The sequence below is a fragment of the Emys orbicularis genome, chromosome 8 (genome assembly GCF_028017835.1).
Source record: "Emys orbicularis isolate rEmyOrb1 chromosome 8, rEmyOrb1.hap1, whole genome shotgun sequence".
Taxonomy (NCBI): domain Eukaryota; kingdom Metazoa; phylum Chordata; order Testudines; family Emydidae; genus Emys; species Emys orbicularis.
In genome coordinates, this window is record NC_088690.1 from 11,423,639 (window position 1) to 11,442,009 (window position 18,371).

The following is an 18,371-nucleotide window of genomic DNA, read 5'->3' on the forward strand; positions in this document are numbered from 1 at the left end:
GGATTAATTAACAAATATCTGTACAGTGCTAAGTATATTAATTATTATTATTGAGGAATGTACCAATTGTACAACACGACAACTTTTCAGAGCTGTACAATTAATATTTGAAAATTTAATAATTTGGTAATCTGGCTATCCATTTTTTTCTAGGGACATTTCTGCCAAACTTGCTATCTGAATTTGACAATAGTTACAGATTGCAAAAGGCTCTTTAAATTTCCTTGTTAGAGCTATTTTGCAGACCTCATTCTCCCTTTCAAGTGAATGACCCAGCGACACTGACATCCTGCATGGCCAGGGACACTGAGCCACTGACACCTGCCAGCCGCCACCTTTGGCCAATATTGGGCATAGCACCGGGCCCAGAGTCAGAAGGAGAAAGCTGCCCCGCCCCTGCTGCACCCCTTCCCACCCCTGCTCTGCCCCAGCCCCACCCCCACTCCACCCTTTCCCCTCCAAGCCTCCTCCTCTGAGCCACGCATCCCGGGGGACTGCAGCAGGGGTCGGGCCTGTCCTGCACTCACCGGGCGGCGGGAAGTGGAGTGACCCAGCCCACTCCGCTCCGCCGGCTCCCAACCGCGCCACTGGTGAGTGCTGGGGGGCGGCTCCTCCCCCAAAGTCCAGGAGCCACAGGAGCAGAGTGGAGCAGGCTGGGACCGGGTCACTTCACTTCCCACTGCCCTGTGAGTGTGGGGTCAGGCCTGCCCTGCAACTACCGGGTGGCAGGAAGTGGAGCAACCTGGCTCCAGCCCGTTCCGCTCTGCCAGCTCGTGCTGGGGGGTGGTTTCCCCCCTGCCCCCCAAGCCTGGGGAGGAGATGGAGTGGTGGGGAAGGGGCATGGGATGGGGAAGAGAAGGAGATGGGGCAAGTGGGGGCAGGGGGGAAGCTGGAGCCCAGCATGCAGTATCCCCTTGGCAGAAGCTGGGGCTCCCCTGTTAAGCAGGCCCATTGAACCGTCACCCTGACAAGCCCCCCCTCCCTGCAGCTGTACCACCCCGATGAGCCCCCGCAGACACCCTCCCCACAAAGCCCCAACCACCTGCACCTGGACCCCCACCCAAATGAACCCCACCTCCCCTGCACCTACAGCCCCCCTGCTGAGCCCCAAACACCTTCACCTGGATCCCCTGCAGATAGGGTGACCAGATGTCCCAATTTTATAGGGACAGTCCCGATTTTTGGGTCTTTTTCTTATATAGGCTCTTATTACCCCCCACCCCCGTCCCGATTTTTCACATTTGCTGTCTGGTCACCCTACCTGCAGAGTCCCATTGACCCTGCACCTGGAACCCCAATGAGCTTCTGTGCATCCAGATCTCCAACTGAGCCAGCCACACCCATATTGCCCCACAGAGAACTCTCTTACCCCCACACTAAGTCCCTCTGCACTTGGATCCTGCTGCTGGGCTGAGCCTGCTCACCCATACCTGGTGCGCCTGGCACAGGCGGGCAGGGCCCAAGGGTGTTTCTGGGGCAGGCCTGGCCCTTGCACTGTGTCAGGGACGGGTGCAGCCTCACTGCCGAGTCCCTGTCCGGGGTGGGATGGGGGGGGGGGGCTGCAGGGTAATCTCCCACCTCCATGTAACCAGTGGCCTGTGCTCCCCACTGCCATGTTGGAGCCTCCACATTTATTTATTGACAAAATTTGCAGAATTTTACAATATTGTGCACAGAATTTTTAATTTTCTGGTGCAGAATCCCCTCAGGGACATGGGGTGCTGGGCAGCTGTGCTGGTGGGACTGTGAGGAAGGTGGTGGGCAGTGGGGAGGTCTCTAGGCGGGGAGCACTGGGCGAGCGGTGTGGTGTGCAGGGTGCTGTGCAGTTGTGGTGGGAGACCAACAGGGGAGGTCTCTGGGAAGGGTGGGGACTGGGCATAAGGGTGGGGCACTGGGCAGGGGGGCGGTGTGGTGCCAGCCCGCCCTCACGGGGAAGGGGCATGCTGGCAGCACAGGGCTGGGCAGGCCAGTGTGCCCTCCTGCTGGGCTGCACAGGGCTGCTCCTGCCACGCTGTGCCTCATTGCCCCCAGCCCGCCCTTCACTCTGGAGCCTGACCATCCCGCCCCCTCTGCACCTTGCCCAGGGGGGCCCACAAAAAGTTAATCCGGCCCTGCCTTTGGCGGAGGTTAAACATTAACAGCGGGCTCTGGGCGGCGCAGACCGCCCACCCGCAGGCCACCCCGCCCCTCGAGAGTTCACAGTCCAAGGCCCCGATCCTGCCCTTGGCGGGAGGCGGCACGCGCCACGGCCGGCGGTTAACGCTCCTCAGAGGGCACGCGGCCGCCGCGGGTGCGAGCCGGGGGCCGGTCCCGGGAAAGGGGCTAGGCAGCCGGACACCAGCGCAGCCCTCCAGCCCCAGCTATCGGCCTTGGTTGGAGCGACCCCAGCAGAGGCCCCACCCCCATAGGCCCAGTGGCCGGATCCGCTCTGCGGCGGTGCCGGTCTGGCTGCGACTCCAACTGCCCTTTCTACCACTGACACGGAGGCGACCTCGTCCTCCTCCCGCCCGCTGCCCTAATGTAAAGCCGATGAAAGGGACAAGTGGCGGCAAGGAAAGCAACGGTTTATTATAAGGGCGCTGCCCCTTTAAGAGAAGGGGCGGGGGGAAGAGGCAGGAGAACTGCGCCTGCGCCTACCCCTCCCCTCCCCGGGGGCCCCTCATCGACCTTTGGCTCTTCTAGCCTGGCAGTAAGGGGCGTGGCTCCGGGATTGGGCGACCCGTCCTCTCGGCTAGCTAGCGCCCGCCTCCTTTTCGCCCAGTGGCGGCTCGAGCGCGCGTGCGCGCGCTCCTCTCACAGCTGCAGGATGGCCCCGTTCGACAGGAGAGTGTTTGTGGTGGGAGTCGGGATGACCAAGGTACTCAGAGCACTGGGCGCCCCCCCCCGGCACCCTGCGCCTCCCCCGGGCGCCTATCGCATGTGTCTCTGCCCCCTTCTCTGAGGGGCTCGGGGGAGCTGTGTCCGCCCCAGCGCTCAGCCGGATCTGGGGCTGGACAGCGGAGATTGTGGGGTGAGTGGCGCCGCTGTCACCCTCCGCCCCAACGCCTTTTCCGCCTCACAGCGTTTCCTTGGGTCCCTAATTATGTAGCTGCGCTCCCTCTGCCGTGGGGTTTTAACTGCTACCCGTTATCGTAGTATCTGGGCTAGGGTTACCAGATAGCAAGTGTGAAAAATCGAGACACTTTGTGTGTGTGTGTGTGTGTGTGTGTGTGTGTGTGTGTGTGTCATATATAAAACAAAGCCCCGAACATCCGGACAGTCCGATAATCTGGGCACAGGATGTTTCCCTTCCCCCATCCCTGAATGCTCTGAGGGGACGAGATTTGGGGCCAGCTCCCTGTGCAGCAAACGGCTTCCACTCCTCTCATGCTTTAACCTCACGCCTGTCTCCCAGAATGGTTTTAGGCATGACTCTTCTGCCCCCTGCCTCCAAACTGTCCTGGTTAATAGGTGTCCCTCCTCCCCCAAAGTTGGAGCCAAGCATATTCCTCTCTTTTTGAGTTAGGGGAGTATGTAAGAGAGGAATGTATTTTTCTGGATTTGACAAAATCCAAAGACTTTCTTTGGGGAGCCGATCACTGAAATGGCTCCACTTGCCCTTGTTAGAGATCCATTCACAAGTGGCTAGTCCTCAGGAATAGACCATCCAATGCATTTTTGGAAGAAGTGCTTTAAAACTTGTTAGTTTGCATGTTTAGTAAAATATATAATCTTTTCCAATTAAGCTACTGCTTGTGGCACTGTAGAGATGTGGAACTCCATAGTGCACCAGTGAAATATTTTCTGTATCTACTGTAATTGAATGTAAAACCTATGGGGCTATTGGAAAAAACGTAATTGCAGACCTCCATTGTTCCAGAGGTTTGGACTTTTGTCTACACTTAAACCTCTACAGCGGCACCACTGTAACACTTCAGTGTAGACCAGGGATCGGCAACCTTTGGCATGCGGCTCGCCAGGGTAAGGACCCTGGCGGGCCGGGCCGGTTTGTTTACCTGCCACGTCCGCAGGTTCGGCCGATCGCGGCTCCCACTGGCCGTGGTTCACTGCTCCAGGCCAATGGGGGCGGCGGGAAGCGGCGCGGGCCGAGGGATGGGCTGGCCGCTGCTTCCCACAGCCCCCATTGGCCTGGAGCAGTGAATTGCGGCCAGTGGGAGCCGCATTTGGCCGAACCTGCAGACGCGGCAGGTAAACCGGCCCGGCCCGCCAGGGTGCTTACGTGCCAAAGGTGCTTACATGCTTTGGTGTGCCAAAGGTTGCTGTTCCCTGGTGTAGACACTACTCATGAGTGGAGGTAATTTGCCAAGGGTAATGGGGAGGGGCTGGGGAAGGCAATGGCGGGGCTAGAGGTAATGGGGAGGGGTGCCGGATGAGGCAGCGGCGGTGCCAGGGTGCCATTTTCCCTAAGGCTAAGCCTGGCAGGGCCAGCCTTAAAGGTGAGTGCTGTGGGCGACCTCCCAGAGTGCCATGGTCAGGGGGGCTCTGTGGTCAAGAGGTGTTGCTGGAGGATGCCTTGGCAGTCACCAGGACGTTGACTGTCTCACCCCTGACAGGCATAGCTATGCTGATGTAAGTTCCCATTGTATACCACCACTGGATTCCATGTGTTCTAAGCCTCCCCAGTCTGACTGGAGCCCAAGCACTGCCTTGGGGCCCCTGGGTACACTCATGAGGGTGAAGATCTGGCACCTCCTCCTGAGAGCTTAGACCACACAGCTCCTTGCCCAGTCCCTGGAACCAGTGCCCTTTATCCTCCTGCTGTAGCATTTGGCGACGCCTGGGAGGGGCAAGAAGGGTCACATTCCCCTCCCCAGACGCCTGGGAGGGGGCCACATTCAGCAGGGAACTGCAGCGGTGAAAGGAGCAGAACGTGGGGCCGCTGGTGGTCCCACGCCAGCAGCTCCTCCGGCGCGGCTGTACCGCCCCCAGCCCTTCCATACAGCTGCGTCTCCTGTCTGGGTTCTGTACAGCCCCGCTGGAGGACAGGACTGGGCTGGGGGCGGTACAGCTGCGCCGGAGGAGATGCTGGTGTGAGGCTGCCCGGTAGCCCCACGTTCTACTCCTTTCACTGCTGCTGCAGTTCCCGGCAGCAGGAGGACAGAGCCTTCCCCCCCCTTCCCCATGGGATAGGGAGGGGACAGGGAAAGCGTGGGCCCCCCCCGGGCTGGGGGCAGGGTGGAGTCGTGGGGGGGTCATGTTCCCCCCTTTAGCTGGTGCCCCCCTTTGTGTCCCTCCCATGAGTCGCCCAGCCCTTCACCTCAGTTTTCCCCTTTTTTCCTAAATAAACCAAATAAGTATTTTACAAGTTCAATAGCAACATCCCTCCTTAGGATCCGGTTTATTAACTTTTAAAGTTAAAAAAGAAACACAAAAGTCTTCCCTTCATCTTTAAGCTGGGCAGAGCCCCTAAACTCCCCTGGTATCTCAGGGTCTCCATCCCTTCCTAGGTGTAGGGTGATCATACATCCCGTTTTGGCTGGGACAGTCCCTTTTTTAAGCCCTGGTCTGGACAGCCTTTTTGGCAAAACTGGGCATTTGTCCCGTTTGCTCTTGCCAGTTGCAAATTGCTCGGAAAGACTCGCAGCCTTAATTATGACACTGGCAGACGAGGTGCCAGCTCATGCCAAGACCTCAGGCCTCACTGAACACTTACAAATGCATAGCTAGAAACTAATCTTGCTTACCTGTGTGTTAGCATTATCAAAATAAATGTTAGATGTTGAATTGTTAAGCATGTGTTCAGTGTTTTTAAAATGCTTGTAGGATGTTGCATGTATTGTTCTCACTCAGCTATACCCCATGTTATAAATTGATAGCAAGCATTTGCATTGTAAAGTAAACCTCTGTGGCTGTGTATATCATCAAACAGGGAAAAAGCCTCGTGTAATTCAAATGATGGTTTTCCCCCACCCCCAGCAGCAGCATCGGCGTCCCCCCCTGCCGCCCCCCTGGAGGAGCAGCATTGGTGGGACCCTGGAGCGCCCTCTCTCCCCCAGGAGCAGCAGCATCTGCGGGAGCATTCCCCCCCCCCCCCCCCCCCAGCAGCTAAGATTTAGTTAGTGGTATTTTTAGTAAAAGTCATGGACAGGCCATGGGCCGTGACTTTTTGTTTATTGCCTGTGACCTGTCCATGACTTTTACTAAAAATACCCATGACTAAATCATAGCCTTAGTCATGATTTCATTGTGTGATCCCTGGTTCTTGTTTTATTTGAAAGGGTAAATAACAGTTCTCAATTTACTTTCTCCACACCATCTATGATTTTACAGACTGCTATTATATCCCCCCTCAGTCATCTCTGATCTAAAATGAACAGTCCCAGTCTTTTTAATCTTTCCTCATATGGAAATTGTGCCAAACCCCTAACCATTTTTGTTGCCCTTCTCTGTAAATTTTCCATTTCAAATACTGTATATCTTTTTGAGATGGGGTGACCAGAACCACATGCAGTATTCAAGGTGTGGGTGTGCCATGGATTTATATAGTGGCATTATATTTTCTGTCTTATTTTCTATTCCTTTCCTAATGGTTCCTAAACTTCTGTTAGCTTTTTGACTGCCGTTGCACACAGAACAGATGTTTTCAGGGAACTATCCACAATGACACAAGATCTCTTTCTTGAGAGGTTCTAAATTAGCTGTTACCAATCATTTTGTATGTAGAATTGGGATTATTTTTCCAATATGCATTAACACTGAATTTCATCTGCCATTTTGTTGCCCAATCACCCAGTTTTATGAGATCCCTTAACTCTTCACAGTTTGCTTAGGTCTTAATTATCTTGAGTAGTTTTGTATCATCTGCAAATTTTGCCACCTCACGGTTTGCCCCCTTTTCCAGATCATTTATGAATCTGTTGAACACCATCGTCCCAGTACAAATCCTTGGGGGAGCCCGCTATTTACCACTTTCCATTGACCATTTATTCCTACCCTTTGTTTTTACTTTTGCTTAAGAGCCTTTGATGAGGGATCTTATCAAAGACTTTCTGAAAGTCCAAGTACACTTTCATCCATTGGATCACCCTTGTCCACATATTTGTTGACACCCTCCAAGAATTCTAATAGGTCGGTGAAGCATGATTTCCCTTTACAAAAGCCATGTTTGCTCAACCCCAACATAGTTTCAACCAATTTGCCTGGTACTAAAGTTAGGTTTACTGGTCTGTAATTGCAGGATTGCCTCTGGAGCATTTTTTTTAAATCAGCATCACATTAGCTGTCATCTGGTACAGAAGCTGAATTAAAAGACAGGTTACATACCAATTAGTAGTTCTGCAATTTCATATTTGAGTTCCTTCAGAACTTCTTGGTGAATACCATCTGGTCCTAGTGACTTATTTCTGTTTAATTTATCAATTTGTTCAAAAACCTCCTCTATTGACGCCTCAGTCTGGGACAGTTCGTCAGATCTGTTACCTAAAAAGAATGGCTCAGGTGTGGGAATCTCCCTCACGTGAAGACCAATGCAAAGAATTCATCTACCTTCTCTGCATGGCCTTGTCTTCTTTTAGCACCTCCATTGTCCAGTGGCCACACTGATTGTTTGGCAGTCTTCCTGCTCCTGATACTTAAAAGTTTGCTGTTAGTTTTTGTGTCTTTTGCTAGTTGCTCTTCAAATTCTTTTTTGGCCTGCCTAATTATACTTTAACACATGATTGCCAGAGTTTATGCTCCTTTCTATTTTCCTCAGTAGGATGTGACTGCCAGTTTTTAAAGGATACCTATTTTCCCCAATCACCTTTTTTACTCTACTGTTTAGCCATGGTATTGTTTTGTTCCTCTTACTTTTTTTTTTTTTATTTGGAGTACACATTTAGTTTGAGCCTGTATTATGGTGTTTTTAAATACTCTCCATACCGTTTGCAAGCATTTCACTCTTGTGACTGTTCCTTTTAATTTCCATGTAACTAGCTTCCTCATTTTTGTGTAGTTCCCCTTTTTGAAGTTAAATGCTACTATGGTCGGTTTCTTTGGTATTTCCCCCCAACAAGGATGTTTAAATTTAATTACATTATGGTCCCTACTATAGCGGTTCAGCTATATTCACCTCTTCGGCTAGATTCTGTGTTCCACTCAGGACTAAATCAGGAATTGCCTCTCCCCTTGTAAGTTCTAGAATTAGCTGTTCCAAGAAAGTCATTAACGGTGTCTAGAAATTTTATCTCTGTATTCTTTCCTGAGGTGACATGTACCCAGCCAATATAGGGATAGCTGAAATCCCCATTACTGGGTTTCTGTTTTTGTAGCCTCTCTAATCTCCATGAGCTTTTCACAATCACAGTCACCATCCTGGTCACATGTTTAGTAGTCTATTCCTACTGCTATACTCTGATTATTCAAGCAGGGAATTTCTATCCATAGAGATTCTACAATAAAGTTTGATTTCTTTCATACACAGTGCTACTCCCCCACTAGTGTGACCTACTCTGTGATTCCCATATATTTTGTTAAATCCTGTTCATTAAACGCAAATGAGCTATTGTGTGAGATCAGGGATCAAAGACTTTAAGTGCATTTATTTATTAAGTGCGTCTTTGGTGTGAGGTCTAGAATACCAGTTGATCTGGGGTAAGTGAGTGGTCTCTTGGGACTGGAAGCAATCTGAATATTTTGTGATTTTTTGGGGGTGGGGGGGGCGTAAGTGACCATTTATCACAAAGTCTAGCTTGCCTGGGTGGCACGACAGACTGGAGAGGCTAAGAGGACTGTCTGTGATTCCATGGTAAGACTGTTATAGTGATCCAGAAGTTCACATTTGTTACTGGATTGGCAGAGTCTAATTATAGAACATACCGCCTGCTTAGGATGTCTGCCCTGTTTTTGACAGCCTACCCTGAGGTAGGCACTCACAGTCATGAGCCATTCCATACAGCATAACAGAAATTAATAGGCAGCAGGTATAAAACAAACAGAAGGAAGTACTTCTTTCCACACAGTCAACCGATGGAACTTGTTGCCAGAGGATGTTGTGAAGGCCAAAAGTATAATTGGTTTAAAAAAAGAACTGGAAAAGTTCATGGAGGATAGATCCATCAGTGGCTATTAGCCAAGATGGTTATGGTTGCAGCCCCATGCTCTGGGTGTCCCTAAACCTCTCACTGCCAGAAGCAGGGACTGGTCAATTGGATGGTTTGCTTGATAATTGCCCTGTTCTGTGCATTTCTTCTGAAGCATCTGGCACCGGCCACTGTCGAAAGACAGGATACTGGGCTAGGTGGACCATTGGTCTGACCCAGTAGAGCCATTCTTATAATAACTTCATAATAGCAACTAGAATTCATAAGTCATACATAGGTTCTCCAAAGCATCTAAGGGGCCTTTATTTTCCCCCCCTCCCAGGCCCTCTGCCCCACCGTATCACTTATTTCAACAACCATTCTTGAAACGTAGTTTTAGGAGAGTGGTGGACTCTTTACTGTCTATCTAATCCCTTTCTTGTTCAATGCACATAGATGAATTCTTATTTGTTAACCATTATTTCTGTTAAACTAATTCAAGAACATATGTTTTAAATATGTAGCGTAAATGCATAATTTATGGCTAGCTCTTCAGCATTAGCCAAGTTTGCAGTCTGTTGAGAAGTCCTGCATGAGGACAGTTTGGCAGTGGAAGACAATATACCTCTACCCCGATATAAAGTGACCCAATATAACACAAATTCAGATATAACGCGGTAAAGCAGCACTCCGGGGGGGGGGGGACGGGGGGGGACGGGACACTGCACGCTCCAGCGGATGAAAGCAAGTTCGATATAACACGGTTTCACCTATAACACGGTAAGATTTTTTGGCTCCCGAGGACAGCGTTATATTGGGGTAGAGGTGTATTAAATGTTGGATGCTTAATATTAAGATTTCAAATACCTCAATAAATGTAATTCCAGTGCACCTTATAGGCATAGGTGACAACTTTCTCCGGCACGGTGGGTGCCCGTGCCCCCCCCCCCCCTGGCCCCGCCCTGACTCCACCCCATCCCTACCCCATCTCCAAAGTTCCCTCCCTAACTCCACCCCTCCCTGCCCCTATTAGATCCCTTCCCCAAATCCCCGCCCTGGCCCCGCCTCTTCCCCCAGCGCGCCGCGTTCCCCCTTCTCCCCCCTCCCTCCCTGCCCCACGAATCAGCTGTTTCGTGGTGCAAGCGCTGGGAGGGAGGAGGGGAAGCAGGATGCGGAGGTGAGCTGGAGCGGGGGGGTGGAGCTATGGGGAGCTGCCGGTGGGTGCTGAGCACCCACCAATTTTTTTCCGTGGGTGCTCCAGCCCCAGAGCACCCACGGAGTCGGCACCTATGCTTATAGGTATCTTTTACTGTATTTAATCATTCAGCTGCTAGTTCACTGTATATTTCTTATTTACAATAAACTTGCCCTGGTGGAGAAGGACTTATTTCCAACAGCAGTAAGACATTTTTATGCTTTTAGTAAAATGAACATATGTTTCAGTTGCTAATTTGAACTGATGTGGAGATTGTAATAAGGCATTTTATAAATTTAAAATAAACTCAAAGTCTAGGTAGAGAACTTAGAAAAATAAAGGATAATATGTCTTTTGTTTAAAAAAAAAAAAAAAAAAAAAAAAAGCCTGAGAAGAGAAAGGGGCCTTGTGCTACGCCTTAAAAATCACCAGACTTGGGCTTCGTTAGAATAGTGGGGAAAGCAAATTCTAGAGTTGAAGGTCTTCTGCTGAGAATACCCTATTGCTGTCTCCTTAAATCTTTGACTCTAGAGGGTATCTGCTTGAGGAGAGAGGAGGAAGAAATGATGTATGACAGTTGGTCTGTCACATAGCCAGGACCCAAGTCATACAGGATTTGGTAGATCAAAATCATTATCTTCTTGACAATTTGGCTGTATTTCTAATAACATTGTCTTAAGTCAGGTAAATACTATGTGAGCATATTCTTTGCACAGCTTTACTAGTTTTGACATAAATATCCTCTTCTAGTTTTTATCCTCTTTTAAGCAGACTGTTAATCATGTTGAGTGGGCCAAAGAATATAGCTTTTGGACTGCAGTGAGAGCAAGATGAGGCCCCATGTGGTGTGCTCAAACAAAGGACTAGGAAAAGTTGTGTAGCTTGTCAGAAACCACGCCTAAAAGTCTCATTAGCTTTTTGTTTCGGAGCCTTTCAGTATCATATAGTTGCACACTATTTGGCCTCATGGGAATATTTCTGTTGTCAATCTTTAACATGTTTGGCCAGTAGATAAACAGTTAATGTACCTATTATGACCATTTTCATAGATCATTTGTCATTAATTTGTCAAAAAATATAATAATGTCTTTGACTTAGTATAGGTCTGTATGTATCTACATTGAACTACACACTTCATTTTGTTTTGTGAGCATCATCTTGGTTGTAAGACTAAACTGTGCCCTGTTCTCTTTTTGCCTCCATCTTTGACTGACATTCTGAGAGGCCTTGACAAAGGGTGAACAGTGCAGAGTAATCAAGGGTCCTTAACTCTGGCAGTACAGTAGATATGCTAAAGAGGATGGCTGAGCTGCAAGAAAACAGTGCTCCTCAGTTGTCTGGTAGGTGGTGTTGAAGCAATGGGAAACCCTTAGCAGAAAAGAAGGAATAAAGACAAAAACTGTTAGAAGTTGCTCACTAAGCTAAGGGGAAGCCTTTTGATGCTGGACCTGAACAGCTCAAGGGAACTTGGTGCAGGCGTCAGAGATCCATGATCAGGAAGAGAAGATTGAATCAGAGGAATAGGGTCCAGGAAAGTGGACCTAGGACCCCTGAAGATACTGACCAAAATCCAACAAATGCTTAGGAATGGTGGTGACTCCAGGGGATTGTCCACACTACAGAGCCTTTGCTGGCATGGATATGCAGGCAGAGATCCCTAGTGGAGACATAACATATGCCGGCAAAACAAATTCTGCCAGCATAGCTACACCACCACCTAGACGACATTACCTATACTGAATAAATTACTCTTTCATCAGCATAGTTGCGTCTACATCAAGGGTTTTGCTGCCATAGCTGTGTCAGCAAGGGGGTGTGATTTTTTTCACACTCCTAGCTGATATAGCTATGCTGGCAAAACTTTGTCATGTAGACCAAGCCTGAGAGAGGGAATTGCATACAGGTGTTCATTTTTGCCTAGACCTGTGTCTCTCATGTGATTTGTCTATGAGTAAAGTATGATTTGTTTAGAAATTCCTCTGCAGAATCTGTTACGTGCTTTAACTGTCACATGGTCTTGGAGCTTATGACAGCTGGACTACAGAGTCCCTTTCCTTAGAAGTGGTACCAGATAGTCTGTGCCCAAGAAGCATACCTGAGAGGCCAAAGCTAGACACTGTGGCTGAATTCTGCCCAGACACAGAGTTGCTTAAAAGCACGTGGATTCAGTATGTAGATCCAAACACAACTTCATGGTGAGCATCTGGAAGAGAGAGTTTAGCCAAGACTGTGACAACCTCAATTAAAACATCAATAGGGTCTGAGAAATTGCTAATATAGTAGTGTAGGTAGAGAAAGATCTTTTGAATAAGGGATGTTATTAAACACAGAACACTCTAAAGTACAAGATTGTACATGGATCCATTCCCTTTCACTGAATCTTTCTGGCCTTCACTACAAGGGTATTGGTATATGTTATTAAAAAGAGGTTTTGAAAAATAGAGATAATGAATGTGAAGGGCTGGGATTGGGGCTATAAAGGTGAGCATATGCAGATGTAGAATCACATTTTCATATTGATAATAGTGATGAACACAGATATTTTAAAAAACATTGGGAAGGGGATAATGGATTTCACTTTTTTTTTTTAAGCAATTATGTTTCAGTTAATGATCTAAACATGGAAATAAAATCTTTTGTTAACATATTTTATCACTATTTATTAAACATTTGTATGTAGCACATTCATGTTTGTCTCTTTATATAGAGAGAATAAAAGTACAGTCCCTGTTGCAAGAATGAAGGCTAGACATGACTTGACACCTAGGTTATGATGCATAGTGAGATGACATCAGGCATGGGAAGGGAGGCTTACACAAAATAACACTGAACTTGCTTGCTTTTGTAAGGTACATATATATTTGCACATAGCCATAAAATTGTGTAAAAGGACAAAACCTTTGTCAAAACTTAGTGATGGTTATAAGTACTGTATTAATCAGTAAGAATGAAATTCATTCCGTCTGCGCCTCTCTCCTATTCACAGATCTGTCTTAACACAGAGCCAAGAACGCCCTGGCCAGTCTCTCCTTTCTGGCCAGTTCAGGGCCAGCACAGAGCACAGCCTTGGTTCTCGGGAGGAGATGAGCCTCGCCTGCATAGTCTCTGTTCATGCTATACCAGGGGTGTGCAAACTTTTCCAGTCACGCCTCCCCCGCCTTCCCATTAATGGAATCTGTCTGCGCCTCCCCCTCCCATTAATGCAGAGCCAAGTCTTCCTCAGCAGAGGAGCTTGGCCTGAAGGCAGAGCTGGGGGAGGAACTGGGGATTGGGAGGAGCTGGGACTAGAGGCGGAGCTGGTCTGGGGGCGGAGAGGGAATGAGGGCAGAGCTGGGCTAGAAGCATGGTGCTCCCTCCCTGTCCTCCATGGGGGCTGGCCCAGGCCTGGAGGCAGAGCAGGACTGGGGGCTGAATGGGGCTGGGAGAGGAACGAGACTGGGGGCGAAGCGTGGCTGGAAGTGTGGTGCTTCCTCCCTGTCCCCTCCCCATGGGGGCTGGCTTGGGCCTCACTGCATGCCCCCCCAAAGGTTCCTCCTCAGCCCCATAGGGGTATGCCCCACAGTTTGGGGAACACTGTGCTATACACTGTGTAGTTTCTGTGGAACAACGACTTTGCATGAGCCCTCTGCAAGAGGGATTTCACCCCGGGTGTTCAGATATCAAAACATAATTTACTCATATGACACTTGAGTGTAGCAATTTGAGCAAAATATCTATATTAAGTTTAAATCTTGTTTTTCTTCCTGCCAGTTTGAAAAGCCTGGTGTGCGGGAAGATTGGGATTACCCTGACATGGCTAAGGAGGCAGGTAATTAATGGCCAAGATGACTTTTAGTTTTAACATTTTTTTTCTGAATTGTATTATGAGAAAGGGTAAAATATACAAGAACAGGGAAGCAACCAATGAACATTCAAGACAGCAAATTTAAAACCGATGAAATGAAATACTTTTTTACATAGCGCATAATTGACCTGTGGAACTCGCTGCCACACAGAATCAGAGCCAAGAACATAGGATTCAAAAATTAATTAGATATTTAAATAAACAATATCCTATGTAGTTGCACTAGCTAAAATTAATGTACATAAGTGATATCAACTTTCATGCATAGGCATACCAGCTGATCACTTAACAGCCAGGAGGAAGAAGCTTCTGTTGTTAAAACTATGTACTAACGAAATTTGAACTATGTGGCCCGAGAAAATGTTGGGCATATATCACAGGGCTCAAATATTTATTATATTCCAGCATTATCATCTTATCTTTAGACCTTATGCAGCCATTTTGACACTTTCATTGAAATAATTACGTATTAGACAAGATTTTCTTGTCTTAAATATACTAGTCTTCTACAGATTCCTGATATAACAATGAGTCGGTTAAGATACATTGTTTCCTCTTTCAAACACAGTGGGCCTTTAAGTTTGTTTCTGTAGTGCATGTGTAATACTATTTTTGTATATTGTTTACATAGATGCATACTATAATGTGCCTTTTTATTCAGAGGGATGAAGAATTTATTTTACTAGATTAGCTTCTAAATTTTTGCAGAAATCAGAGCTACATTCAATAAAAAATGAATTAGACTTCTATGGTAGAGGATGAAAAGCTAAGTTTTGTATGTTCCTCTAGACTGCAGAAATCTGTAAGAGTATTTAAGTCTGTCCCTGTGAGAATAAATAATAGATTTGCCCTTGATTTAATTTCTTTAATTGCCTCTCTATAACTTTTGTTTGGATCATTTTCTCAAAAAATATTTTATTTACTTTTTAAAAAGTTTTGACTGCTGGATTTAAAAAAAACCCTCTCTCTAGGTCAGAAGGCTTTAGCTGATGCAGGTGTTCCTTACTCAGCAGTGGAGCAGGCATGTGTGGGCTACGTTTACGGTAAGTTATGTTACCTGTTTAGGGTGTGAGTTTGCAAACACCCACTTACTTAACTTTATGCATATGAGGTGTCTCATCAGTGAGAATGAAATTTGTCCATTCCTGTACAAAACCTAACATCCACTCCTCCTTCCCCATTCCTGGATCTGCCTTAACACAGCGCCATGCTTAAAACTATGCACCTGTATAAGTCTTTGCAAGATTAGGGCCTCAGATTTTTAATTAACGCAGATTCAAGCCTTAGTGACCTGTAGAGTGTCCCGTTATTTTAATCATTGGTAGGTATAGATTTCAAGGCAACGTGGTACACGTGCGAATATCCTAAGTAGCTCCCATTACAGGATCAGGCCCCTACAGTGTTACCTTTTGTGTTTGATCATCTCCGGCACCTTATGTGAGTTGTACACAATCTATACATTCTTATAATTGTTATGGTAATGTCATTCATTGCAGTAGTTTAAATGACAGTATAGTTTTGCCAGCTGGTGCCACCTCTGGAGGTTGAGAAGTTATGCTAACCTTGCCTGCAAAGCTAGAACATCACCTTTTTAGAGATCAAGTCGTTTTCTCAGGAGGCATTTCTGTTGTTCTTTCTTCCTTATCTTTTCTGTATTTTTTTTTCACAGTACTTAAAGATACATTTATAAATGTTCTTTTTTGCAGAGCACGTTTGCCCAAAATCCTGAGCTAGTTATAGAAAAAAGATTAATTATTATTTGGGCAAAGTCAGTCCTCCTTCAAGTACATTATGGAAAGGAAATGGTATAACAGGGAAGTTCAACGGGAAGGTTAACATTCTGAGAATTCTTTTCTTAAATCACCCAATTTTGAGTAGACAGCACAACAGACGATGTAACTATGTAATTAAACTACTTCTAGCAGTAACACTACCACTAAGAAGCCAAACAACATGGCAAAGCTCTCTTTAAAACAAATTAGGCCAAGAAGAGTGAATGTCAAAATACAGTCTTTCAGGGTCATTTCAAAGAGAAGGATACAGGTCAGTGAAGAGCATTTCTGTGACTTTTTTTATAGTCCTGTAAATAAGTGGCATTTTATTGACGAAATAAAGAAGAAATAAAACTAAGGTGATTAAGTTTCTTTGAGGATTTATGTTATATTTTTGTAATCATTAGAAAGTAGCCAAGAACTTTCTTAAAACGAGTAGTTAAAGATTTAAATAGAAATATTGCTCAACCTCCTACGTTGAAAAATTATTAATCATATAAATTAACAAAGAATTTTGCTACAAATGCTTAGAAATCAAGTACCGCATATACTCGTTGATAAGCCAAATATTTTTGGTAAAAAAGTGACACATCAAAGAGCGGGGGTCGGCTTATAAATGGGTCTACACCAAAATTTGATGATTTTAAACTCTCTGGAATCATTTAATTAAGTATTTAATACATTGTCATTTTGATTACCTGGAGCGTTCACAGGCACGCAGCTCCCATTGGCTGGGAACAGCAAACTGCGGACTGGGAGCTGAGGGGCTCCGTGCCTGTGAATGCTCCAGGTAAACCAAACGCCCAGGCCCGCTAGCGGCTTACCCTAACGGGCCAGGAGCCAAAGTTTGCCAACCCCTGAAATATAGAGTCAACTTATGAAAGGGTCATAGAGTTTTTGCTATTTTTACCTAACCATCTTGGGGGGTTGGCTTATAAACGAATGGGCTAATGAATGAGTATAGACAGTAGTTTGAGTAGTTTGTTTTGCCATTTAAGAGCAAAATAGGCATTTTGGGGTCAAGTGAATATTAACACATTTACAGCTGGAATTGAAGAAAAGGAAATATACTCCCTAGATAATCACTTTTCAGAATTTTAACCAGCCAGGAAAAGTCAAAGGTAAGCTTGAATCTGAGGAGTTAATTTCTTAGGGTGAAGGAGAGAACTGTATTTATTGTCTAGAAAGACATTTGGTAATAAATACTGCCATATTGGTATGTGCCTAAACATGTAATAGGCAAGCACATGGTCCTTCTAGCTTATTTTAATAGCAACTAATTTCAAATTTCATTTTATTTTAATACAATACTCTTTACAGAAAATTCAGTCTGGCACACCACTTTAACCACCTGTCTTCCAATAAATGTGTTTGTGATTGACCAGATACGAGCAGAAGAAAATCTGCTGGGATATTTAGGGAAATGGAGTCCATGCCCTTTGAACACAGCTCAGGTTGACTCTTAACCCCTCGTGATGCTTCGTATGTGTCTGGGAAACTAACTCCCCTAGTGTCATGAGTGTATGTATCTGGAACAGGTATTGTATTGTAGACTATTATTTGTACAACCTGGCAATAGTGACTGGACCGCTTTATAACAAGGTTAAGTGCTATCTTAGCTTACCTGTTGCTATCCATTGAGTTGGAAAATTGTGCTCTTCAAAGATTTTAGAAGTGTCTTTTCAAGAATCAAAATATAGCATTACCCTTATGTTGTTAGAATTTTTGCTACTATATGACTACTCTCCACTTTCTTTTAAATGTTTCATCTTTGTCTAAAGGTGACTCAACATGTGGTCAACGGGCGATCTACCACAGTTTGGGATTAACTGGCATTCCTATCATTAATGTTAACAACAACTGTTCCACTGGATCCACTGCTTTGTTCATGGCCCGGCAAGTGATCCAGGGAGGTAAGCTATGTTTGTTTAGAATTAATTAGCAGTGATGTTATATATATATATATATACATATATATATATATATATTAATTTTGTGAATCGCACTCTGAAACAAATGGGGTGAAAGGGAATAGTATGTTCTCCAAATTTCATAAATTACATTTATTCAGTTTCCATAAGCAGAGCTACATAAATTCTCTGCCTGCCTCCTCAGACTGGGAAGGGTGATGGGTATCATCTATTGATCAATTTTGTCATGCTCTGTGTGTGAATAGGGATCCCTCCATATGGAGTAGATTGCAGGATAGTAGACTAATACAGTAAGCAACATTGGTTTAAGTAATCTAAAATTGTTTGTCTGTACTTTCATTTTTAAGAGTAAAACTTAATGGAAGTGCCAGCATTCAATTTTTTGTTATTCTGCATTTTCTTTACAAAATATTGACAATTTCTGTTGGAATTATTATTTGAAATTATTAATATAGGAGGCCACCGGATACTAATTTAACCATAAATTCCTTTATTAAATCCAGAGGCCAAATGGTATTTTATACAATTGTTCTAAACATGCCTAACAGCCTAAAGATAAGCAGTCACTACACCCAATACAGGAACAAGTATTCATAAGCATGTGAGCAGTATACTTACAAATAGGCCAGA

The 18,371-nt window shown here is 45.9% G+C and overlaps 1 protein-coding gene across 1 annotated transcript in view; it reads left to right on the forward strand.

Moving 5' to 3' along the window:
• Positions 1-2,782: 2,782 nt before the first annotated feature.
• The window catches only part of SCP2 (sterol carrier protein 2), a 57,188-nt gene continuing 41,599 nt past the window's right edge, over positions 2,783-18,371 (forward strand). The window contains exons 1-4 of the mRNA XM_065408994.1: positions 2,783-2,857; positions 13,945-14,002; positions 15,010-15,081; positions 17,592-17,723. Of these exons, the coding sequence (XP_065265066.1) occupies positions 2,807-2,857; positions 13,945-14,002; positions 15,010-15,081; positions 17,592-17,723 (313 nt within the window). The 5' untranslated portion in view covers positions 2,783-2,806. The remainder of the gene's footprint in view (positions 2,858-13,944; positions 14,003-15,009; positions 15,082-17,591; positions 17,724-18,371) is intronic.